This window comes from Gopherus flavomarginatus, chromosome 1 (assembly GCF_025201925.1).
Source record: "Gopherus flavomarginatus isolate rGopFla2 chromosome 1, rGopFla2.mat.asm, whole genome shotgun sequence".
Taxonomy (NCBI): domain Eukaryota; kingdom Metazoa; phylum Chordata; order Testudines; family Testudinidae; genus Gopherus; species Gopherus flavomarginatus.
Window position 1 is genome coordinate 320,136,363 of NC_066617.1, and position 25,555 is coordinate 320,161,917.

Genomic DNA, 25,555 nt, shown 5'->3' on the forward strand with positions numbered 1-25,555 from the left:
TCTCCCCTAGAGTCTTTTTTTTAAGCATCGGCATCACATGAAGCTGATATAAGGGGTGGGTTACATACCACGCTAAGTAGTTCTGCAGTTTTATACTTGAGATCCTTCTGGTCCTGGAAACTTATTAGTGTTTAATTTATCAATTTGTTCCAAAACCTCCTTTATTGACACCTCAATCTGGGACAGTTCCTCAGATTTGTCATCTTTAAAACAAATGGCTCAGGTGTGGGAATCTCCCTCTCATCCTCTGCGGTGAACACTGATGCAAAGTATTCATTTAGTTTCTCTGCAATGGCATTGTCTTTCTTGAGTGCTCCTTTAGCACCTTGATCGTCCAGTGGCCTCACAGATTGTTTGGCAGGCTTTCTGCTTCTGATGTACTTAAAAAAAATTACTATTAGTTTTTGTGTCTTTTGCTAGTTCTTCTTCAAATTCTTATTTGACCTGCCTTATTTTACTTTTACACTTGACTTGACAGAATTTATGCTTCTTTCTGTTTTCCTCCAGTAGTATTTGACTTCTAGTTTTTAGAAGATGCTTTGTTGCCTTTAACCGCCACTTTTACTCTGGTTTTTTAGCTATGGTGGCATTTTGGGCTGGCTTTTTTCCTGTTTTTTTTTTTTGTTTGTTTAATGGGGAGTATGTTTAGTTTGAACCTCTATTATGGTGTTTTTTTAAAAACAAAATTCCATGCAGCTTGCAGGCATTTCACTGTTGTGTCTGTACCTTTTTTAATTTGTATTTCAACTAGCTTCCTTATTTTTGGGTAGTCCCCCTTTCTGAAATTAAATGTTACTGTGCTGGTCTCCTTTGGTATTTCTCTCTCCCCCCACTCCTTCCGAATGTTAAATTTAATTATATGACAGTTGCTATTACCGAGTGGTTCAGCTACATTCACCCTCTTGGGCCAGATCCTGTGCTCCACTTAAGACTAAATCAAGAATTGCCTCTCCCTTTGTGGGTTCCAAGAAGCAGTCATTGAAGGTGTTTAGAAACTTTCTCTCTGCATCCTCTCCTGAGGTGACATGTACTGAGTCAATATGGAGATAGTTGCAATCCCCAATTATTATTGAGTTCTCTATTTTTATATCCTCTCTAGCCCCCGCAGGCATTTCACACTCACCATCGCCAGCCTGGTCAGTTCACCAGTAGTATATTCCTACTTCTGTACTCTTCAGGCGTGGAATTTCTATCCATAGAAATTCTATGGTACAGTTTGATTCATTTAAGATTTTTAGTATATTTGACTCTATGCTTTCTTTTACATATACTGCCACTCCCTCACCAGCACAACCTACTCTGTAATTCCTACATATTTTTGTCCCCTGGTTTTATCATGTCCCGTTGATTGTCATCATTCCAACAAATTTCTGTGATGCCTATTCTGTCAATATCTTTACTTAATACTAGGCACTCAAGTTTACCCATCTTAGTATTTAGACTTCTAGCATTTGTATACAAGCACTTTTATATAATTTGTCACCTTTCAGTTGTCTTCTTTCCACGTGATGTAATTGAATGGGACTTTTTGTCATATGACTTTTTTTCTCTGCAGTTCCTATCTGTATTATCAAATTCTATCCTCTTCTCTTTACTAGGATATAGAGAATCCTAATTAATACAGCCTCCCCTATGGTATGTCTCTGTCCAAACTGTGTGCTCCTCTGCACCTGTCAGCTTTACCCCAGCCCGTAGTTTAAAAATTCCTCTATGATCTTTTTAATTTTACATGCCAGCAATCTGGTTCCGTTTTGGTTTAGGCTCCTCCTTTCCCAAATATTCCACAGTTCTTATAAACCTGTAACTCTCCCTACACCATTATCTCCTAATACAGTTTTGCCCGTCTAGCTGGCCCTACACATGGAACTGGAAGCATTTCAAAGAATGTTACCTTGGAGGTTCTGGACATCAGTCTCTTACCTAGCAGCCTCAAATTGGCCTCCAGGACCTATTTCCTATCCTTCTCTGTCATTGGTGCATACATGTACCATGCTCCTTCACAGCACTGCCTATAAACCTGTCTAGGTGTCTTGAGATCCACGGTCTTTGTACCCGGCAGGCAATTCACCATGCAGTTGTCTTGGTCACCACAAACCCAGCTATCTATATTTCTAAAGATCGAATCCCCCCATTACTAATACTGGTCTCTTCCCAATGACTGGTATTCCATCTCTGGGGAGGTATCCTCAGCACAGGAGGATACCACGACATTATCTGGAAGGAAGGTCCCAACTATGGAATTCTTTCCCTCCACTTCATTTGATGTTCTCCTTCCCTGAGACTTTCATCCTCAACAGCACAGAGGCTGTGAGACTGAGGGTAGGACTACTCTGTTGTGTCCCAGAAACTCACATCTGTGTCTCTCTCTGTCTCCCTTAGCTCTTCTAGTTCAACCACTCTGCTCAAGAGCCCATACACAGTTTCTGAGGGCCATGAGCACATTGCACTGAATGCACACATATAGTACCTGCCCACAAAGCAGGTAATCATACATGCTACATTCCATGCAATAAACTGGGTAGTCTGCTGCTGGACTTCTGCCTGCATTCTTTTTACTCCTGCAGCTTTTTTGGGGTTGTTGGTTGTTTTGGGGAGTGGAGGGGGGATCATGGTTTGGGTGGGGAGTGGTTTATTGGCCTAAGTTTAGAGAACGTTCGGTGGATCTGGCTCTCTCGCCTCTTCTCAGAACTCCTCTGTTTATGCTTCTGTTTCCTTGCTCCTCTGGTTGCTTAGGCACTGGCTTTTTAAACCCCTGTTTTCCCTAAGTAGCCAGGTCCCCTGGTTAATAGATCCTGAACAGATTAAGGATCAAAGCCTCATTAAGGAGATCTCCGCCTTGCCTAACTGATTCCAGACAGGCCTTAGGGCCTGCTTCTAAGAGGTGCAGAGCATCAGTCAATTGGAGTTGAGGGCACTCAACACTTCCTGGAAGGACCAGGCCATTTATTTGGTAAACTGATCCAGTCATTACACAAAAATGTAGACCAATTACAGTTCTCTGCTTTATCAGCTACTCAATTTTCTTTTGATAAATCATTCTGGCTTGTTGAATTCATTTATAACATAGCACAGAGACTGGCACTATGGCATTGAAATAAGCATGTGTGTATTTTGCACGCGTGAATGTGTTTCTTCCTCCCTGTTTTCAATTCACTTATGCTGTTCGTGTTTTCATGATAAGTCTTTGCTCCCAGTGCTTGTCATGTACATCTGTTGGGCAAGTAGGGTCATACGGGCAACAACAAAGACCACTGTGATTTAGGGCTGCATGACAAATGTCCTTTTCTTCTTGTCCACAGAAGAAAGCTCTGAGGTACAGAGCCCTGTGGGGTGCAGGGTGTACAGACTTGCTTGGGCACAGTCACTGTGGTGGTCAGCTTCTTGAGGTCCTCCACCTCCCATGCTTTAAGGAGGGCCCTCAAGAAGCTGACCACAGGAAAACAGGAAGTGAATTCACTAGAAGCTGACTGTAAGTGACTAGACTCTTTGCTCAGTCTAACGTTAGAGAAATCTAAAAACCAAGGGACCAGCTTCCAGGGATAGCATTGGGCCCAAAATAGCAGAGTGAAAAGTAAACACACTTTTGAACTTACTTCTCTTTTTATCTAATTTTATTAAAAACGTAAGTCAGCAGACGTATTAAACGTAACTATGGATTTTGTTATTGTTTCAGGCTTGATCGACATTTTCTCGGTATTGTGGAGAGGTCTGAGTCCCACCCAGCTGGAATATTCTCAAGCTGTGTCTAAGATTAGGAAGACTGTTATGTGGGAAAGAGACTTTCTGTGAAGGCAGCTGCCCATCTGAATATTGTGAAGACTTCACTCAAGCTTTGTAAGCAGCAGAGAGATTTGTGCTTCTCTTTACACTTACACACAATCTTTGCTTCTTATGCACTCCAGCACCCCTATTAGCTCATTGTTCTCCTTCACCAGCCCAGCAGTGAAGAGACTGCTGGGCTGGAAGCAAGGAGATGAAGAGGAGAAGTGGGCAGAGAAGGCTGTGGATTCCCTGGTGAAGAAACTGAAGAAGAAGAAAGGCGCTATGGAAGAACTTGAGAGGGCTCTGAGCTGTCCTGGCCAGCCCAGTAAGTGTGTCACAATCCCACGCTCCTTGGATGGGAGGCTGCAGGTGTCTCATCGCAAGGGGCTGCCCCATGTCATCTATTGCCGAGTGTGGCGTTGGCCCGATTTACAGTCTCACCATGAATTGAAACCACTGGAATGTTGCGAGTTCCCATTTGGCTCGAAGCAGAAAGAAGTTTGCATCAACCCCTACCATTACCGGCGGGTGGAGACCCCAGGTAATATATCGGCGGAAAATTATATAATTATATATCAGCTCTTTGGGTGAAACGTCTGTGCTTGGTGCATCATAACTAGTCCTATTGTGAAATCCATAACAAAGAAGGCTCTGTTCAGCTGGAAAAATCAGCTGTCTTTTCTGCTGAAAGGGATCCCAGATTTAGCTTCTGCCCATAATTGTGATTGACAAGGGGCTCTACTCTCTTCTGGTAGGATACAAGGAAATCCCACTGAAGTGTGAGAGGAGAATCAAACATCAGGAACTTGTCCAGGGTGCTGAAAGCTTTTTTCCTTTGATGTATTGGGTGCTAGCTTCCCTGAGAACCTCACTAGCTAATGTGCTGGCATTGTTGTGCCCATTAGCATGAAATTAGGCACAAACGAGTCTCTCCATCCTGGCTGGATTTTTGCCCAACTCTAAAAGGACAAAAACTGATTTACTAATCCACAGTAAATGGCCTTTTTAAAGATTAGAGTGGATCCACAGGGATGGATTAATTGTTATGAAGGTGCACCAAAGATCCTAGACCTTAGATCAGTCAAGGCCTCTTAAAATACCTGTTGTCCTGCCGTTGTGAGTTTTTTGTAGCTGAGTGGACAGTTCTATTCAAAACCCCCCCCTCCCCACCAAGTCCACATGCAACTTTAAATTTTTCTGCTGAGGATCCTCTTCAGGGTAGATGTCAACCTGTATTGTAAATCCCTGCCTTTATCATGTGATCAAGTTGTTGGATTTGTGTGGCAATGAAACTGCTGAACAATGATTGTAAAATTATTGAGCCCAATCCTGGCCTTGTGGCAATTTACTAGTGAATAGGGTTTGTCGTTAGTAACTGTAAACCAGGTACCGCCATTGATGATCCTCTGTCAGTCCCAAACTTTGAATTGACATTAAGATCAGATAAAATGAACCATGGAATTTTTCTTTTATTACTGTTTCGTATAATTTAAGAGAGAGAGAGGCATTTATTAACATTAATGCAACAATGCCTGCTCCCCTTCCTGATGTTCCTTGCTTTAAAACTGAGCTCTCACTCTGAAATGGATCTGAACTTCTAAAAACATTTGTTTTGTCTAAATCTTACAGGTGAATTGATAGTTGTCTAATTTGGGTGGAAGTGGTCGATGTAATGATTTACTAAAATAAGCTTTTCAAATAATCTCAAAAAGACACTAAGATAGTATCCATTTTCTGTAAGGTGACCAGATGTTCCAGTTTTATAGGGACAGTCCCGATATTCAGGGCTTTTTCTTATATAGGCGCCTGTTACCCCCCCATCCCCTGTCCTGATTTTTCACACTTGCTATTTGGTCACCCTAATTTTGTGTATCTTTGCTTTTGAAAGGTTGTTGGCTTTATTGTCCTCTCGCACTGGTGTAAGTCCGGAGTAATTCCATTTAAATCAGTATATTAATCATGAACAGTGCAGATCTTATGATCTATTCAATGTCTGCTAACAGCTATTATTCTGTGACAGTTCTGGTTACAGCTGCAGGAGCTCTGAAGTTTGTTGTCTTTGCCCTTAAGCCCAGAGGGTTAAGGGTCAGGCTCTGTCAGTATCTGGTCCTGGTGTCGGGCACTCCTCTCCTTTGAACAAAATGTGACAGCTCCCAATTGTCTAGGCTGCAATCCATTTAAATAACAATTTTGGTTAGCTACAGAAAAATACAACACTCTTCATGTCTAACTGTGGTTCCTGTAGGCTTGTATGAGTTTCTTTGCATCTTAGCCTTAGAGCTAAAGAAACTGCATCTTGGATTGTTCACTAATAAACCCAGTGATGGTCACAGAACTGCTATGCTATATTGATCTCCTCAAATGTCCTTTATTTTTCAACTCACTCTTCCCATAAATTCCATTGTTCCCATTCTGTTGTCCCTTCTCTTGAGTGACCCATTCTGTACTCCAATCCATAACTTAAATTCAAAAGCAGTGATTTTGATTTATTCAGTGAGTTCCTCCTATCCCAAAGACAGGACTCCCCATGGCAGAGGGGGGAAGGAGAAAGAAGGGGCAGTAGATATCCACCAGGGAGACCAACTCTTAAGCCTCAGTCTGGAACTCGAGATGCACTGACCCCTCTCTCCCCCCTCAGGCCACCTCGTCAACTTTGTGACGTATGTCGAACGACATAACATAGGTTGCCTGTGGCTTCTGCCACTACCAGCCTCCCTCCAGTGAAATTTCCCCAAGCCCACAACTGCTAGTGGAATCCAGGCAGTGACTTTGGCCCAGTGCGCAGTAGGTGCTGTTAGAAAGCACCACTGTCACTTCCCTGTTTTTGAAAACATCCCCTTGATTTGCAGGACTGACACTTGGAGATAGAGAGTAATCCTTCCAGTTTAGAGGAGGTGGATTGGGTGGCTAGAGTCGTTCCCCATTCTCCAGGTCAGAAGGCTGAGTTAGAAATGGATTACTGCCAACCAAAACTGCAATTTTAAAATAATGTAAAAACTGCCTGCTCTATTATTTTTAAATGAGATCACTCTGTGTACTGGATGACAGATAATGGAGTTTCTAATATGCAGTGCTGCTATCTGCAGCAGCAGCAAAGGTGAACTTTTGACTCACTATAAATGAGTTTCATTGACCAGAAAGGAAGATGTGGTAACTCCCAAGCCAGTGCGCTGCCTAAAAATCTACTCCACAGTATTTATATGGTGTTTAGCATGGAAAAGTGGCTGTGGTCCAAGAGTGAAAAGGACCCTGTGAAACTATTTGAATCCTTATGTATCAGAGGGGTAGCCGTGTTAATCTGGATCTATAAAAGCAGCAAAGAATCCTGTGTCACCTTATAGACTAACAAACATTTTGGAGCATGAGCTTTCGTGGGTGAATACCCACTTCGTCGGATGCATGTAGTGGAAATTTCCAGGGGCAGGTATATATATGCAAGCAAGAAGCAGGCTAGAGATAACGGAAAAGGATAAATGAACACAAATCAGATATTATGGCAATATACAAAAACCTGTAGGAGAACACTTCAACCTCCCTGGCCACACTATAGCAGATCTTAAGGTGGGCATCCTGCAGCAAAAAAACTTCAGGACCAGACTTAGCAAAGAGAAACTGCTGAGCTTCAGTTCATCTGCAAATTTGACACCATCAGCTCAGGATTAAACAAAAACTGTGAATGGCTTGCCAACTACAAAACCAGTTTCTCCTCCCTTGGTTTTCACACCTCAACTGCTAGAACAGGGCCTCATCCTCCCTGATTGAACTAACCTCGTTACCTCTAGCTTGCTTGCATATATATACCTGCCCCTGGAAATTTCCACTACATGCATCTGACGAAGTGGGTATTCACCCACGAAAGCTCATGCTCCAAAACATCTGTTAGTCTATAAGGTGCCACAGGATTCTTTGCTGCTTTTATTTGAATCCTTGTGAACCTTAAAACTGAAATGTGTCTCTTGACCATTTCCCCCCTTCACATGTTACATGTTGTTGTTACTGTAGGGTTGCCCATGATCAAGGACACAGGGAAAGTTCAGAGAAGGGAGGAATCTCATCTAGAACTGCACACTCAAAAGTGTAAACCTCTGCAGCTGTGCACAGGGTCAGAACCTGAAGATATGCTGTTGTACCCAGAAACGGATTAGGGGTTTATGGGGGCCCTGGGCCAGAGCAAGTGGGGGCCCCTCCCTACCCCTTCCACCTGCAGTCCCCCCACCCCCTCCCTGCGCTCCTGCCAGGGAAATGGGGTTGGAGTGTGGGGGATTCCCCCTCCCGCCTGGAGCTCCTGGAGGGTACGGGGGCTTGCCATGCCCTGCCCATCCAGCACAGCTGCTGGGGAGTGGGGTTTGGGTGCGGGGGCTTCCCCCCACGCCCCGGCAGGAGTGCCAGGTGGAGCAGGGCAAGCCTCTGTCGGGGAGTGGGATCAGAGTGCAGGAGTGCCAGGGTGCGCGTGGACGCCCCAATTTGCTGGGGCCCCTGGGCATGGGCCCTGTTGGCACAGTGGCTAAACCGCCACCGATTGTACCCTTCATTTGTTGTGCTCATTAGCAACTGCAGCCACAGGCACAACAGGCAGGTGCACGTGTCAGTGCTCAGAGTGCCACACAACTGTCTTCAGCGGGTGCCTGGCCAGGTTTTCAGCGAGCCCTAGCGCAGTAGATGAGGGGGGAAGACAATGACCAACAAAGAAACTAGTCCAGAAGCAGCAAGGGCAGGACTCGGGGGATCAGCCCATTAGTTGCCAGCTGTGCTAAAGGCCCATTGGCATACTCCTATAATGCACAGGAGGACTAATATACCCCCACAGGGTCAGCTACAGATATTAGACAAAAGCTAGGGCAAAGGAACAGTGGTGAGTAGAGATGATTTAGGTAAATCACTTGCACAGACTGGGTGTGATGGGGTCAGACAGGGATTCAGTGTCAGACCTCTGGTTACCCTGTCTCCAGCATGGCCACCTCTTAGGATTCAGAGAATGGCATCTGCGGGCAAAGGAGCAGGGAGAATAAGGAGCCTCTGGAGATTCACTAGCCACAAATGGAAAAAACCTCCACTCTCCTTGCTACCCCAGTAGCTTCACTCCTCTAGGCGCAGTATGGCATAGGCAGCAGAAAGATGGTGTGATGTGACAGAAGCAGTGCACTGGAGAAGTGTGGATGTGCCAGTCGGAGCTGGATATAACAGTTTAACAAGCTTATGGAGCAGCAAGGCTTGGAAACTCTCCTTGCCCACTTATCGTGGGCATGTAGGAAGCCTTCCCTGGCAAGTGTCATCAGCACCTGCAGACTGTCAGGGGTCATTTAGGCAAAGAATTGTTTCTAGTCCTCATGGTGCAAAGAAAACCTTCTAAATACAGAGAGCACAAGTGATCCAGTGCTAGCTTCCTAAGTCTATAGACAGGCTACTGCAGTGTGACTGCTCCTGCTCAGAGCTTCCACAAACTGCAGTACAGTGAAAACACCACGGCCACCCCCTTTTTGGCTGCTGTGAACCCTGTGGGCCGCCAGGAAATGACGAAAGTCAGGTCAGTTTCATGTTCCTGCTTGGGGAGATTCTGAAGAGCAGCAGAATCAAGCACTGGAGCTATTCATTGGAGAAAGAAGACTTTTTTTTTAAACCCCAGCAGCTAAGGGAGAGGTTGAGCAGCAGAGACGCATCACAGTAAGGAGATGGAGATGGATGAGGGGGCGGGGGACCACCAACCCAAACTCATCACAACCAGGAGAGAGGAACTGAAAAGAATATTCCTTCTTTCCAGCAGCCAGAGGGGATTGGTGTGAGGCTGGAGGATTCCAGTTTATTGGACACATTCAGGCAAGAGGCGGATTAGACAGATGGAGTCCTAGAGTAGGACTGTGGACAGCACCCTGGTAGGCATCCCAGTGCCTTTCTTGTTTCCCACTAGTTGAGGAGCTGGCTTTTCTCTTGGGCATTGCCTCTGGACAATGAATCCCTTCCCTACTCCATCCCATAATAGTCAGTCCTCAGGCTATTGGGTGTTATGTGTCAGTGGGTGGGTGGGAGTGTTGGGGGAGGCAGGAGATAGGAAAAGATGGATGGGATAAGTTATGAAAGAGCAATAGGATATAGGAGGGATAGCTTAGTGGTTTGGGCATTGGCCTGCTAAACCTAGAGTTGTAAGTTCAATCCTTCAGGGGGCCATTTGGGGATTGGTCCTGCTTTGAGAAAGGGTTTGGACTAGATGATCTCCTGAGGTCCCTTCTAACCCTAATAATCTATGATTCTATGGAAGATCTTAGGGGGTGGCAAATGTTGAAGACAGGAGAAACAGAATATCTGGGGGGAATCTAGTGGATACAATGTTGGGCAAGAAAAAGAACACAATATGAAGAGAGAGGGAAGGAAAATTTAAAAACAACAGATGCTACAGACAGGAAAAGTTGCACCCCCATTTTTCACAGAAAAGAGAGAGAATGATGTGACACAAGGAAGTCTAACAAAAAAGGTAATTGTAAGTTACATTCATGAAAATCTATTCAATGGAAAATTAATTGACAATTTGCTATCATTAAATACAGCACACAGCTCTGTCCCTTTCCATTGCTGGGGGCGTGACCTTGGGAGCAACATAGCAGTACAGGATAATTTTCACCCTTGCTGGTAGGGTTAGTCCTTGGACTAGAGTGCACACAAGGTTATTCTAGGCATTTACGGTGCATTCACTGACTGCTATGCTGTTAGCAACCATATATATCCAAGTCTGTCTTGCTGCTGTTCTTACATGGATTCCACCGTGAGCATCATGACTCCCCTGTTTCTCCGGACCTAGGTTGAAATACCAGAACAAATAAAAGAATTGATATTCGGGAAGGATTGCTATAGGCGAATCCTACTTGACACCTGTGTGTATTTTCAAGTACCTAAATACATTTTAAAATCTGGCCTCTAACCTCTCCATGCCTCCATTTTCTCATCTGTAAAATTCAGATAGTTATACTGATCCCTATACCTGAAAAGTGCCAGATATTATTATTTATTATTAAAGTGGGCTCTGAGTTTGACAAATCCTGCTTTTCAAGAGTGTTGTGCAAATCTCTGGCTTCCTCAGCATCCCAGAAAAGAGATTGTGGGAGCTGTAATTTTAATAGGTATAAATGTGCCACTTCCATTATTTTAGGGGGGTGGGCGGTATGTGTGTATGCATACTATCTCTCCTTGGTGAAGACAGTTGGAGTTTTGTTCATGTAGCAGCTGCAGAACTGGGCCTGCTGTCTGAAAGCTTTAGTCATATTGTGTAAGGAATGGTAGTGTTACCACTGAAGAAAGAAGAAAGCTCAGTTGCTGAGCAGATTTATTATCCTCTAGTTTCAAAGAAGGGGGCTGGATGAACTGAGTTGTAACAACACCACACTGTGAGGACTCTGGTAAAGGGTATTTAAAATATGTTTGTAACACATTCATAGCAACATTCAGGGAATAGTATATGTGAAGTGATGTTTTGGTAGTGTGGTGTGTTGCTCAGATGCAGAAAGAGATACAGCACGCTAGAGTGGATGTTTGACTAAAACTTGTACTCTCTTGTTTTTACTTTCAGTGTTGCCTCCAGTACTGGTTCCAAGACACAGTGAGTTTAACCCACATCTCAGCCTCCTTGCCAAGTTCCGGAGTGCTTCCCTCCACAATGAGCCTCTGATGCCACATAATGCCACCTATCCTGATTCTTTTCAGCAAACTCCCTGCACCCCTTTTCCATCATCACCCAGTAACATGTTCTCTCAGTCACCCAGCAGCATCAGCTATCCTAACTCTCCAGGAAGTTCTTCTGGACCAGGAAGTCCTTATCAGCTCACAGGTAAGAGGCAACGATGGTCTCCAGATGCCCACCCGTGGCAGTGAATGTGAATGCAGGAGGAGATCCTACATGGTGTTTGGAGGCTGAATCAAAAGATGGACATGCTCTGTTAGGAGGCTGAATAGATTAAAAGAAATCGAATGAGGCTTTCCTTTAATACTGTCTGTGAGCTCTTGGCAAACCCAGTAGCTCTCAAGGCACTTAGAAACTCCAGCAGGAAAGTCAGTGGAGCTTGTGAACTCCCCAAGTTCAATAGGTTTGGACTTTTTCTTGGGGGGAACGGGGGTGAGGGAAACAGGGAAAGTAAAATACGAAGACATTTGTTGATGTCACTTGAAGTTCATGAATAGAAAGACTTAATTCAGGAAATTAAAAAGGTAACTGATCTGATCCAGCACCCACTGCAGATGATGGAGGGACTCCCATTGACTTCAGAGGATGCTCAGTCAGCACCGAGGTTTCCTTCTTTGTAAAGTTCACTCATTCATGTTGCACATATTGTGAACCTCTTACCTTTTAAAGTTTCTAGGAGTATATTGATACTCGTGGTATTCAACATATGCCATGTGAAACAACTCCAAATTAACATCACTACAGAAATCTTGGCTCAGATTCTGCTCGTGTTACACCAGTGTAAATCTGTTGATTTCAACTTTGGGTTTACATGGATGTAATTCATGTAATCTTGCATCTTAACTTTTGAATGTCTTGACTTTTGAGCATTTAAATTCCTGTCCTTAATGTTTTCATTTGTCCTTTATTTATTTATAATCCGACACTATGGACATAGAAAGATTTTGTTTTCCTACATTTTCTGTTGTTTCTTTTTTGCATCTTTAATCATTTTAGCTCATATTCCACAACCTCACTGATGTACTCCCCAGAATGACAGGGTATATGTAGGGCCTCTCTTCTCACTCACTGTGGTTTTACACCTGAGTAACTGTTGACTTCAATGGAGCTGCTCCTGATTTATACTGGTATCCTTGGAAGATGAGGCCTGTCGTAAATTACACTGTGTGGATGTCCTGCCAATTCAGCTGATCCTGAAAGCTTGTAAAACCACTTGAAAATGTAAGTGGCTTAATCTGCATTTTAGCATATCCGAGCATACGCAATTCTGAATTGGAGACAAAATTATTTGATTGCGATTTAGTCAGGGACAGCTGAATTTAATTTTTAAAAAGGCTGTGGTAATTTCAGGAACCTTCAAAATATGCAATAGCTGTTTGGGTAACTGCATAACCCTTTTTTCATTTGACAACGGCAGATTTATTGACTCTGGTCACTAAGCCTTACAGCCCTGTGGACAGGGGTAAATGTAGTGATTTGGGCCAGTAGACCTTACTGTCCTGTGAAAAGGAGAGGATTTCCTGACTCTGGCCATTGGGCCTTACTGTTCTGTGTAAAGGGTTGGATTGACTGACACTGGCCCCTACGCCTTACTGCTCAATTGACAAGGGCAAATGTATAGACTTGGGCCACTAGGCCATACCGCCCTGCCGATAAGAGCGAGTGCATGGACTCTGGCTGGGAGGGACATAGATTTAAAATACATACTCCCCCGCCCCCCATTCCCTAGGAGAGGCAGACCCACTTGCCCTGCACAGGACGGGGTTTCCCCCAAACCCTGTCACACATGGTGGAGAATGTGGGCAGTGCCCCAGGCCTGAGGAGAGGCCTAAAACCAGTAGATCCGAGGGGAGTACGGATTTTCTCCTTGATTGCCCTGACGTGCTAGTGACCCAAGATTACTGGAGTAATGGACTCGGATAAGATTTTGAAATGGCTCCTAGGAAGCCAGCAGCAACAGGCTGCACAGCAACAGCAGCAATACGCCCAGCTGTTGCAACAGGTGACGAGCCACCAACAGGAGATGATGCTGGAGTTGGCTGCCCAGCAGCAAGCTCACCAGGAAAGGCTTGTCCAACAAATGGCAGCATTACTGTGGCCAGGCGGACCGTCAGTCAGCCCTCTAGCGGACCCTCAGCTGGGATTTCTATCACTTGGCCTCCTCCTAAGGCTCACAAAGATGGGGCCTGGGGATGATCCTGAAGCCTTTTTCATGACATTTGAATGAGTGGCCAGCACGGCATGATGCCCAGCAGGACACTGGAACACCCTTCTAGCCCCTTACTTAACAGGGCCAAGGCCAGGCGGCCTACTGCAGCCTGGACACCCAGGACACCCTGGATTATGAAAAGGTGAAGACAGCCATATTAGACCAGACAGGTATCAGCCCAGAGACCTACCTCCAGTATTTTCATCAGGAACAGTACTTGCAGGGGGTAGGCCACGAGCAGTGGCTCAGTGTCTTCAGGAGTGTGCTTGGTGATGGCTAGGGGCCAACCAGCGGTCCGGTGCTCAGCTGTAACTTTGGAGCAGTTCACCCAAATCGTTCGTGCTGGAGGGAAGTAGTGGTGCATAGACACCGCCCCACAATGCTTATGGGAGTGGTTGGACTGATGGAAGATTACTTGGCAGCTGAGACTACGGAACCCTGAACCCCGCAAGATGGAGAAACCTGGGGGGAGAAACCAGCCAGCGGGGGGAACCCCACTTGGCCCCTCTGGGAGGACTGCAGTGTTTATCAGGAGCCCCCGTCAGGACCTGTGACCCGAATGAGAAACTGACCACCACCTGAGGACTTACACGGCAGGAAGAGACACCACTTGTTGGGATTGAGCCAACTTGAATAGACACGCTGCCCAGAGAAGCGAGAGACTGTTGTTATGAATGTGGTCAAGAGGGATTGCTCCTACATGGAATGCAATTATGGGCAGGTCTGGGTGGGTAGCCAGCCCACGGGCCCAAAAGAGGGGCCCAGGGAAACTTGGGGTATTGGTGCTCATAGAAGGGATTCCTACGACGGCATTGATCGACTCCGGCTATAGTCAAATTCTCATCCGGGGTGATCTTGTTCCCAATCTTGAGCCACGTGGAACCCCCATCTACGTCCAGTGCGTCCATGGAGACCTACATTTGTATCCTACTGCGTGAGTGACGTTGGAGATATACCACCGAAGAGCGGATCTCTCGGTGAACGTGACCCCCAGACTGGCCTATCCAGTGATTCTGGGATGGGACTGGCCGTGATTCCTAGAACTATTGCAAGAGTCCACCCAGGACACTCCGGCAGAAGGCGAGGAGTGGGTAAAAAGAAGGCTGCTCAGGAGGGATTGGGATGATGACCCAGGGGAAGGACCTTCCAGGTCTGCCAAGATCCTGGTATCCCCATCTACACGAACGGATTCCTCTGTCAACGATGTGCAGACAGAGCTCAAACACGACGGTGACTTTATTCAGGAACAAGGAGAGGGCCCTATACTTAGGCATGCCTGGGAACAGGCCACCTCTAGAGAGCAAGAAGTGGAGGAGTCTCCCCTAAAACCCCAAGGCCCACACTTTGAAATATGGCCTCTATCGGCTGGTGGACATGTTGCAGACTCTAAGTACTCCATCAGATGCTGGTCCCACAGAAGTTGCGCCAAGGTCTTTTACGCCTCACCCATTCAGTGCCCTGGGCAGGACACCTGGGAAGAGAAAAGACCCGCCAACGGGTAGTGTGGTGGTTCCTCTGGCCAGGTATCCACCAGAAGGTGAAGAATTATTGTGCCTCATGCCCAGAGTGCCAATGCACGGGCCCGAAAAGAGTGCTGAAAGCATCCCTCATTCCCCTACCAGTGGTTGGGATCCCTTTTGAATGAATAGGACTTGACTTGGTGTGCCCACTAGAAAAGAGTGCATCTGACCACTTTGTGATTTGTGGATTACGCGACTCAGTACCCAGAAGAAGTCCCGTTATGGACTGCCACTGCCCCTAAGATAGCCACTGAACTCGTTAAGGTCTTTTCCCAGGTGGAGATACCTTGCAAAATCCTAACGGATCAGGGGACAAATGTGACTTCCTGATTGATGGTCGACCTCTGCCATCTTTTAAGTATATGAGCCCTCAGGATATCCCTATACCAATCCGTCCATCTGGGGGTGGTAGAACTTTTTAACAAGATCTTGAAGAGCATGCTCCACAAATTTGTGGAAGAGGATATACGACGGTAGGATAAGCTACTCCCAGCCTTGTTGTTTGCCATATGTGAGGTACCCCAAGCTTTCACGGGGTTCTCCCCCTTCAAACTCTTATATAGGAGACAGCCCTAAGATATCCTAGACCTTCTGAAGGAGGGCTGGGAAGAGCAAGGGACTCAGGCAAAGGGAGTTGTTCATCACATGCTACAGCTACAGAAGAGGCTTCAGAGGCTTTGCCAGGGAGAATCTGGAAAGGCGCAACAGAGTCAGGCACAACACTATAACAAAGGAACCAAGCCTTCGGAGCTTTGAATCTGGAGATTGGGTCCTAATCCTGCTCCCCTCAACCAAATCCAAACTATTGGCTAAGTGGCAAGGCCCCTTTGAAGTCATGTGGCGGATCAGACTGGTCGATTATGATGTTCGGCTACCAGACTGGCTCCGCAAGACGTGCATGTATCATGTCAATTTTCTAAAAGCCTGGAGGAGCAGGGGATACGTTACTGATCACTCCCTATCCCCCTGCACATCCAAACCAGAATTAGGGTCCCTGGTGGATGAACCTTTTGAGGACGGCCTGAAGCGATAGGAGCAGGACTACACCTGACACAGAGAAAGCAACTCCAAGGACTCCTGAGGTCTTACCCAGAGGTCTTGTCGGCTTGGACAGGATGGATGACCATCATGAGTTGTCATATTGCAACTGTACTGGGACAAGGTATGCAAACCCCACTGGCCCCTGCCCAAGAAGATGTGGGAGGCCATTCAGAAGGAAATCTAGGTCATGTTAGACATGGGCATTATAGAAGAATCTCATTGTGAGTGGCCAAGCCCAGTAGCCCTAGTTCCGAAACCAAACGACTCCATCTGGTTTTGTATTGACTTTATAAAAGTGAATGATATATCTCTGTTCAATGCCTACCCAATGGACTCCTTGAGAGATTAGGGGGAGCAAGTTCCTGTCGACTCTGGATCTCACCAAAGGGTATTGGCAGATCCTTCTGACCCTGACCTGCATGCACAAAGATGGCCTTCCCAACCCCCTTTGGCCTCTACCAATTTGTGACCATGCCATTCGGGTTACATGGGGCAGTGGCATCCTTCCAGTGACGTATGGATTGGATATTACAACCCCAGAGACAGTACACTGCCACTTACATTGACGAGGTTGCAGGAGCAAACCATTCTGATGTGTAGAAAAAATAGTAAATATGGCAGGCGACCAGCCTGGCTTAACAGTGAAATCCATGCTGATCTTAAACAAAAAGAAGAAGCTTACAAGAAGTGGAAGATTGGACAAATGACCAGGGAGGAGTATAAAAATATTGCTTAGACATGCAGGAGTGAAATCAGGAAGGCCAAATCACACTTGGAGTTGCAGCTAGCAAGAGATGTTAAGAGTAACAGGAAGGGTTTCTTCAGGTATGTTAGCAACAAGCAGAAAGTCAAGGAAAGTGTGGGCCCCTTACTGAATGGGGGAGGCAACCTAGTGACAGAGGATGTGGAAAAAGCTAATGTACTCAATGCTTGTTTTGCCTTTGTCTTCACAAACAAGGTCAACTCCCAGACTGCTGCACTGGGCAGCACAGCATGGAGAGGAGATGACCAACCCTCTGTGGAGAAAGAAGTGGTTCAGGACTATTTAGAAAAGCTGGATGAGCACAAATCCCTGGGGCCGGATGCGCTGCATCCGAGGGTGCTAAAGGAGTTGGCTGCTGTGATTGCAGAGCCATTGGCCATTATCTTTGAAAACTCATGGCGAACGGGGGAAGTCCCGGATGACTGGAAAAAGGCTAATGTAGTGCCCATCTTTAAAAAAGGGAAGAAGGAGGATCTGGGGAACTACAGGCCAGTCAGCCTCACCTCAGTCCCTAGGAAAATCATGGAGCAAGGAATCAATCCTCAAGGTATCAATTCTGAAGCACTTAGAGAAGAGGAAAGTGATCAAGAACAGTCTGGATGGATTCACCAAGGGCAAGACATGCCTGACTAACCTAGTTGCCTTCTATGATGAGATAACTGGCAATGGTACATATCCCTATAGCCTTATGATTTCCAAGTGATTCACCACCCTGGAAAGGCGCACGCCAATACAGACTTCTTTTCTTGGACGGAATGTAAGGAAAGACACACCGCGCCCCCGCCAGATCCATTCTTAAAGGGGAGAGTGTTTGGACTGGATGGGGAAGGGTTATTCCTACATTTTGGGTTGAGGAAGCCACACCCACTGTACTCTACTGGGCATGCTCCAGGTGAACTGATATAAAAGAGAGCAGCTCGGCTCAGCTGGGGCTGACTGCCATGGATGAAGGACATGTGCCACCTGCCCCAGCCAAGGCTCAGCGGAAGTCTGGGACCCTAGGAGCCGGGGATGTTGCAGCCTAGGCAGAGACCAGGACAACCCTGGAGGCCTCACAGGATTCAGAGGCTCCAGAGATAGGGCAGACCGAAGAACCTAGAGGTAACTGGGATGCCCAGACCACAGCAGCAGGGATGACGGCAGGAAGCAGCCTAGGGGAATCAAACAATGGACTGGTGAATGAGCCGAAACCTTGACTCAGTGCATTTCAGTCAGAGCTTTCCCCTGCTGATTCAGTGGCTTGTGCTATGGCCACTACCAGGGCCCTGGGCTGGGGTCCAGTGGCGCGGGAGGGCCTGGACCCCCCTGCTGGGGGTGCCACCTCTCCCTCTGTGTCTAGTAGTGGCCACTAGGCCTGACTGCCCTGCCGACAAGGGCAAATTTATTGATTCTGGTTGCTAAGCCTTACAGCCCTGTGAACAGGGGCGAATGTAGTGATTTGGGCCGGTAGGCCTTACCGCCCTGCGAGAAAGAGGGGATTTCCCGACTCTGGCCATTGGCCCTTAGTGCCCTGCGAAAAGGGGCAGATTGACTGACACTGGCCCCTACACCTTACTGCCTGGTTGACAAGGGCAAATTTATGGACTCTGGCCACTAGGCTGCACCGCCTTGCTGATAAGAGTGAGGGTATGGACTTGGGCTGGGAGAGACGTAGACATAAGATACATATGTCCCCTTCCCCCCAATTCCCTAAGAGAGGTGGGCACACTCACTCTGCACAGGATGGGGTTTCCCCTAACCCTGTCACAGAACCCACCGTTATCCTGGCTCCCCTGTTCCCCTCTTGCAGCCCCAGATAGTCCCTCTTTCATTGTAGCTGGTTCGTGATTGCCACCAGTGTGCTAACTGTCCACTTGCTAGCTCCAGACATTTCTTCAGCACTGCTGCTGCCACATCCCTCTCTCCACACTGCTGCCCAATAGACATGGGAGCGGGATCCAGGCAGCAGCAACAGCACAGAAGAAACAACCAGATCCAGCAAGCGGACAGACAGTAGCCTGTACCCACCCAGTGTGTGTCCCAGAGGTGCTTCCTCAGCTCTGATGCCTGGATCCCACTTCCCACACAGTTGCCTGCTGCCCAGGGGAAGTCAGTGTATGCACGACCCATCTACCTGGACCCTTCTGCAATCCACTATGAGTTGGGACCACCATTTGGGAAACACTGACTTAGCACATTAGAGCTGTCATGGTATAAATCCCCACTCTGAACCTTAGCGTCCAAAAGATGAGGTACCAGCATGAATTCCTCTAAGCTCAATTACCAGCTTAGTACTTGTAGCGCTGCCACCAACCAGGAATTCCAGTGCCTGGTAAACTCTGATCCCCCCAAAACCTTGTCCGGGGACCCCCAGGACCCAGTCCCTCTGGATCTCAGCACAAGGAAAGTAAACCCTTTCCCTCACCGTTGCCTCTCCCAGACTTCCGCTCCCTGGGTTACCCTGGAAGATCACTGTGATTCAAACTCCTTGAATCTCAAAACAGAGAGGAAAATTCACCTTCCCCCTCCTTCTCTCTCCCCCTCCCAGACTCTCCCTGAGAGAGAAAGTAATCCTAACACAGAGAGAAAATTAACCTTTCTCTCCCCCTTCCCTCCTTTCTCCCCACCAATTCCCTAGTGGATCCAGACCCAGTCCCCTGGGGTCTCACCAGAATAAAAAAAAAATCAGGTTCTTAAACAAGAAAAGCTTTTAATTAAAGAAAGAAAAACAGTAAAATTATCTTTGTAAATTTAAGATGGAATATGTTACAGGGTCTTTCAGCTGTAGACACTGGGAATACCCTCCCAGCCTAAGTATACAAGTACAAATTAAAATCCTTTCAACAAAATACAAATTTGAACTCCTTCCAGCCAAATACACATTTGCAAATAAAGAAAACAAACATAAGCCTAACTCGCCTTATTTACCTAGTACTCACTAGTCTGGACATATAAGAGACTGTATCAAAGAGATTGGAGAGAAACCTGGTTGCACGTCTGGTCACTCTCAGAACAACCACAAACACTAACAGCACACACAAAAACTTCCCTCCCTCAGGATTTGAAAGTATCCTGTCCCCTGATTGGTCCTCTGGTCAGGTGACAGCCAGGCTCACTGAACTTGTTGACCCTTTGCAGTCAAAAGAGACATGAAGTACTCCTGTTCTATTAACCCTTAACTATCTGTTTATGACAGGAGCCCTGGTCCTGAGCACTGCTGAAATATACATAATAATGACATCAATCTGGATACTGTAATTCTTGCTGTGTTGCCAGTTCCGTGGTCACTTTACAAGTTAGTCTGTATTTATCCACTATATGTGAATTATATACACTGTGCGGAGGCACAGTGCCTATGTACCACTTAATTCCCACTTAAGCCCTCATGGGAATTAAATAGGGTTTAAGTGGTGCACAGTGTTGGGGTTCCCCGAGAACTCAGTTCGACTCCAGTCTGGTCACTCAGGTTCTTTTTTTTTTTTTTTGTCATACAGCAAAGCTATGCTGAATTGATCAGATTCAAGTGTAGAGGGTTGGTATAGGGCAGGGATTGGAAACCGTCGGCATTTGTGGCAGCGCTGTGCCTGTGGATGGTCAACGTAAACAAAATGTCTCGCAGCCTGCCAGCGGATTACTCTCATGCGCCGTGTGCCGAAGGTTGCCACCGCCTGGTATAGGGCGTACAACACATCCAAAGTTACACTGCAACTTTCCTTTATATACATTTACAAATTACATTGCATTTACTATACATTGCATCACATTTGGGGATTGGCTTGGTCACTTTGTAGGAACCAATCCCTGTACAGCATGCTCTGTGCATGTACAACTTATTCTTTACCCCATCTTTATGTTTCCGACTTAGCTTGTCCATTGTAAATGGTTCCCTGGGTGTTTTCCCATTTACCTTAGCCGGTGCAGACATGCTGTTTTCAGCCTGCTGATCCATTTACCTCTCTAATCCTATCTCCAAATAAATCAACTCTCACCCATGCCCAATTACTCACATCAAGCCAGGTCGACACAGATGTCTTTTGCTGTCTCTCTGCACAGGGGTGAATTTCAACCTAAATACTTTTATTAGTCCTGCAAACATGTAAAGACCTGTGCAACTTTACTTGTTTGTAGTCCCATTAAGTTACTACTCCCATGAATAAATTGACTCCTATGCTTAAGTGTTTGCAGGATCGAGGTCTACATCTGTGTTTTCTAACATGAAAACAAGGTCTTTATTTCAGCTTTCCAATGCACTCTATTCCATCTTGGCATATATTAGAATGGAGGATGCTTTCCTGTTTCTAATATCATAGGGGTAGCCGTGTTAGTTGGATCTGTAAAAGCAGCAAAGAATCCCGTGGCACCTTATATAGACTAGACTAACAGATGTTTTGGAGCATGAGCTTTCGTGGGTGAATACCCACTTCGTCAGATGCACGTAGTGGAAATTTCCAGGGGCAGGTATATATATGCAAGCAAGCTAGAGATAACAAGGTTAGTTCAATCAGGGAGGATGAGGCCCTGTTCTAGCAGTTGAGGTGTGAAAACCAAGGGAGGAGAAGCTGGTTCTGTAGTTGGCAAGCCATTCACAGTCTTTGTTTAATCCTGAGCAGATGGTGTCAAATTTGCAGATGAACTGAAGCTCAGCAGTTTCTCTTTGCTAAGTCTGGTCCTGAAGTTTTTTTGCCCTTAAGGTCTGCTATAGTGTGGCCAGGGAGGTTGAAGTGTTCTTCTACAGGTTTTTGTATATTGCCATTCCTAATATCTGATTTGTGTCCATTTATCCTTTTCCGTATCAACTGTCCAGTTTGGCCGATGTACATAGCAGAGGGGCATTGCTGGCATATGATGGCATATATTACATTGGTGGACGTGCAAGTGAATGAACCGGTGATGGTGTGGCTGATCTGGTTAGGTCCTGTGATGGTGTCACTGGTGTAGATGTGTGGGCAGAGTTGGCATCGAGGTTTGTTGCATGGATTGGTTCCTGAGCTAGAGTTACTATGGTGCGGTGTGCAGTTACTGGTGAGAATATGTTTCAGGTTGTCTGTGGGCGAGGACTGGCTTGCCACCCAAGGCCTGTCAAAGTGTGGGGTCATTGTCCAGGATGGGTTGTAGATCCCTGATGATGCTTTGGAGGGGTTTTAGCTGGGGACTGTATGTGGTGGTCAGTGGAGTCCTGTTGGTTTCTTTCTTGGGTTTGTCTTGCAGTAGGAGGCTTCTGGGTACACGTCTGGCTCTGTTGATCTGTTTCCTTATTTCCTCGTGCGGGTATTGTAGTTTTGAGAATGCTTGGTGGAGATTTTGTAGGTGTTGGTCTCTGTCTGAGGGGTTAGAGCAGATGCGGTTGTACTTCAGTTCTTGGCTGTAGACAATGGATCGTGTGATGTGCCCGGGATGGAAGCTGGAGGCATGAAGGTAGGCACAGCGGTCGGTAGGTTTTCGGTATAGGGTGGTATTAATGTGACCATCACTTATTTGCACCGTGGTGTCTAGGAAGTGGACCTTCTGTGTAGATTGGACCAGGCTGAGGTTGGTGGTGGGGTGGAAGCTGTTGAAATCGTGGTTGAATTTTTCCAGAGTCTCCTTCCCATGGGTCCAGATGATGAAGATGTCATCAATGTAGCGTAGGTAGAGAAGGGGAGTGAGTGGACAAGAGCTGAGGAAGTGTTGTTCCAGGTCGGCCATAAAAATATTGGCATATTGTGGGGCCATGCGGGTGCCCATAGCGGTGCCACTGATCTGGAGATATATATTGTCATCAAATTTGAAATAGTTGTGTGTGAGGATAAAGGCACAGAGCTCAGCAGCCAGTTGTGCTGTGGCATCATCAGGGATACTGTTCCTGACAGCTTGTATTCCATCTGTGTGTGGGATGTTTGTGTAGAGAGCCTCTACATCCATGGTGGCTACGATGGTGTTTTCTGGAAGGTCACTACTGTCATTGGTAGCCAGCTGCCAGTGCCATAGATTATCTTGGTTGGTTAAGGCTAGAGGGAAGGTACTAGTGGAGATGATCAAACGTTTGAGAGACCAGACTCCCTCTGCGCATACATGTGTGGAATTGCAGCCTCTGTTCTAAAATATTCATTCTGCAAATTACTGGCCGGCCTCTGCACCTCCATTTGTGAGAGCGGTTATTGAGACAGTGGGGATCGGGTTAATCCCACCTGGATTAGACCATTTTTGTTTAAATACGTCTTTGTACATCTAGAACCAGACCATTTCATGACCCAGAGAGTTCTGATTAATATGGTGGAAGATCTGCCAGTAAGGGACTAGGGCTTGTGCTCCCTGCTAATTATGTTCGACCTATCACGAGGTGTTGGTAGCCTAGCTGTGGTCCATGGTAGATGTGGGTGTTGTCATGACTCTTCTGTGACTGAGCTGCCTTGTAGAAGAGAATTCCCGAAAGCTAAGAGTGCTCATCATTGTCCAGTTTCCCTGCTATGCTCTGTTCTGTTGAACATGTATGAGTCTGATGGGAGATAGGGGTATGGACTGGGATATGGAGTGATACTAGTGACTTTTACCTCTGTGCCTCCTTTCCTGTTGTCCTGCTTTAACTATCTCTTGGTTGTCTTGCAGACAGATTTGTTTAGATGAAACTCAGTCCCGATAAAGCTTATGTCATGTTTCTGGCACCTCCCATTTTGAAGTGGTTGTGGATGCTTTATGCATCTCTGTTATGCACTGGGCAAGGCCACCACTTGCGAGGGAGGTCAGGAAAATAGGGGTCATTCTGCATTGCTTTCCAGAATGGAAACTCCTAGTACAACACTACTTCACAGTGGCTATCACTAGACCTGGAAATTGCCCAGTTCTGTCTAATGCAGAATTCACTACAGCTATACCCACATTCCTCACCTCCTGGCTAGACTATTGTAATTCAGTCCTGTTTGGCCTTTGCTTGAATCTGATCCAGAGGCTACAATGGCTGCAGAATGCAATGACTCTCATTTGCTTCATGGCATAGGGCAAGGCAGGTAGCAATGCCTGGCTTCCACATTCTGCCTGTAATCCATCTGATTCATTTCCAGGTCTTGCTGACTATATATTAGTCTAGGCCTGTGTGCGGCTCTCTCTCCCCCTGTCAAGGCAGTTGAGGTTAGCTAGTGTGTCTTTGCTCTGCATCCTCCCCAGGATTCCATGTGAAGCGGTCTGGGTTCAGGGAGCCCACTTATGGAACTCCACCCTTAAGATGGATGCCAGTCTCTTTCCATGGAGTTTGGGTTTGAGGCAAAACTGGGTCTGGGTGCAGACTAACCAGTGCCAAAATCAAAGCTGAAATTTCTGTCGTCTTGGGCCACATCCAATCTGTATTTGGAAATTGGGACTCGTCTGCCTTTGGACCTGACACAGAGTCTAAACCATAGGGACAGGTGCATCTCCAGGGTTTTGATCTGGAGTTTGAGGAGGGCAGGGATTCAGACTCGGGTTCTGTTTTGGACCCTTCTCTAGTTAAAACTATGCTGAAGTAGAGTTGAATAGTTCCCAGGCAGACCTGGGTAGAATTTAACAACTTGCTGATCTCAGTGTCTTTCTGTTTTTTTAGTTGAAACACCCCCACCTTACAATGCAAGAGAAACACCAGGAAACCAAAATGGACGATCAGTGGTGGATGCAACAGCTGACAATCAGTTAGTGCTATCATTGCCCAATGGAGGTAAATCTGCTGCTGGAGAAACTGAAAATATACAAGTATTTGTACTGCTTCCCAGGGAAAAATTCTTAGCCAAAGAATTATTATATATTCTTCAGAGCAGGAAGGCCTATTCTTTTTCGAGTGCTGGTCCTTATGTGTATTCCACATGTGAGTATGCATTTGCACCGTGCACTCGAGTCTGGAAATTTTTCAGAGCAGTGTCTGTTGGCCCATACATGCACAGTAGATCTCCTTGTGCTCTTGACCTGGCCTCTCTAGTTCCTTCTTACTCCTACATAGTCTGAGTTAGACTCATGTACTCAGTCACTCAGTTGTATAACCTGCAAAGAAAGAAAATATTTGTAAATAGTTATATATTTTAACTTAGTAACTAGTAGTTAAATTTGTAGTTAGTATAAAGTATTTCTTTTCCCTGGTTGGGGAACCTCCTCCCCTGCTCGGGGACTATGCTCAGATTCCCAGGATTCAAGAATTGCATTTCCTGCCCTTGCTCCTTTTCCATCAGATTGAACATCAGCAGTGCCTGTATTGTCTGGGTGAGGCACATATCTCTGGAAAGTGCAGGATCTGTCGCTCCTTCCCACCCAGAACTCGAAAAGCCTGTGAGCTTCACCTATGAAAGCACCTGAGGGGAAAGTCTAGGTGGCCCTCATTTGTGCCCCTGCAAGCACATGCTTTGGAGTGGAGCCTTTGACATATAAGCCCAAGGACTCTTCTTGTAGGGCTCCCCATGAGAGTAGAGGGCTCCCTCATGGGCACAAGGACAGATCCCTGCCGAGGACTGTCCACAAGAAACGCCCTTCTTCCCTGAGCCTGTGCAGGTGAGGTGAGAAGTTGCCTACGGAACCTAAGGAACCGGCTTTGCTGATGACCTCCAGATCAGAGGACAAGGCAGATCTGTAACAGTGAGCTTTGCCAGATCTCAGGTTAAGGAGGCAGCCTAGGCTTGTCA

General features: G+C 46.4%; 1 protein-coding gene across 3 annotated transcripts in view; it reads left to right on the forward strand.

Moving 5' to 3' along the window:
• SMAD9 (SMAD family member 9) overlaps positions 1–25,555 on the forward strand; it is a 76,906-nt gene that overhangs the window by 26,250 nt on the left and 25,101 nt on the right. The window contains exons 2-4 of one of the 3 annotated variants that reach the window (XM_050937262.1): positions 3,674–4,303; positions 11,318–11,575; positions 24,493–24,603. In XM_050937262.1, coding sequence (XP_050793219.1) covers positions 3,892–4,303; positions 11,318–11,575; positions 24,493–24,603 — 781 coding nt within the window. In that variant the 5' untranslated portion in view covers positions 3,674–3,891. The remainder of the gene's footprint in view (positions 1–3,673; positions 4,304–11,317; positions 11,576–24,492; positions 24,604–25,555) is intronic. The other 2 variants (XM_050937264.1, XM_050937263.1) reach the window with 2 other exon arrangements.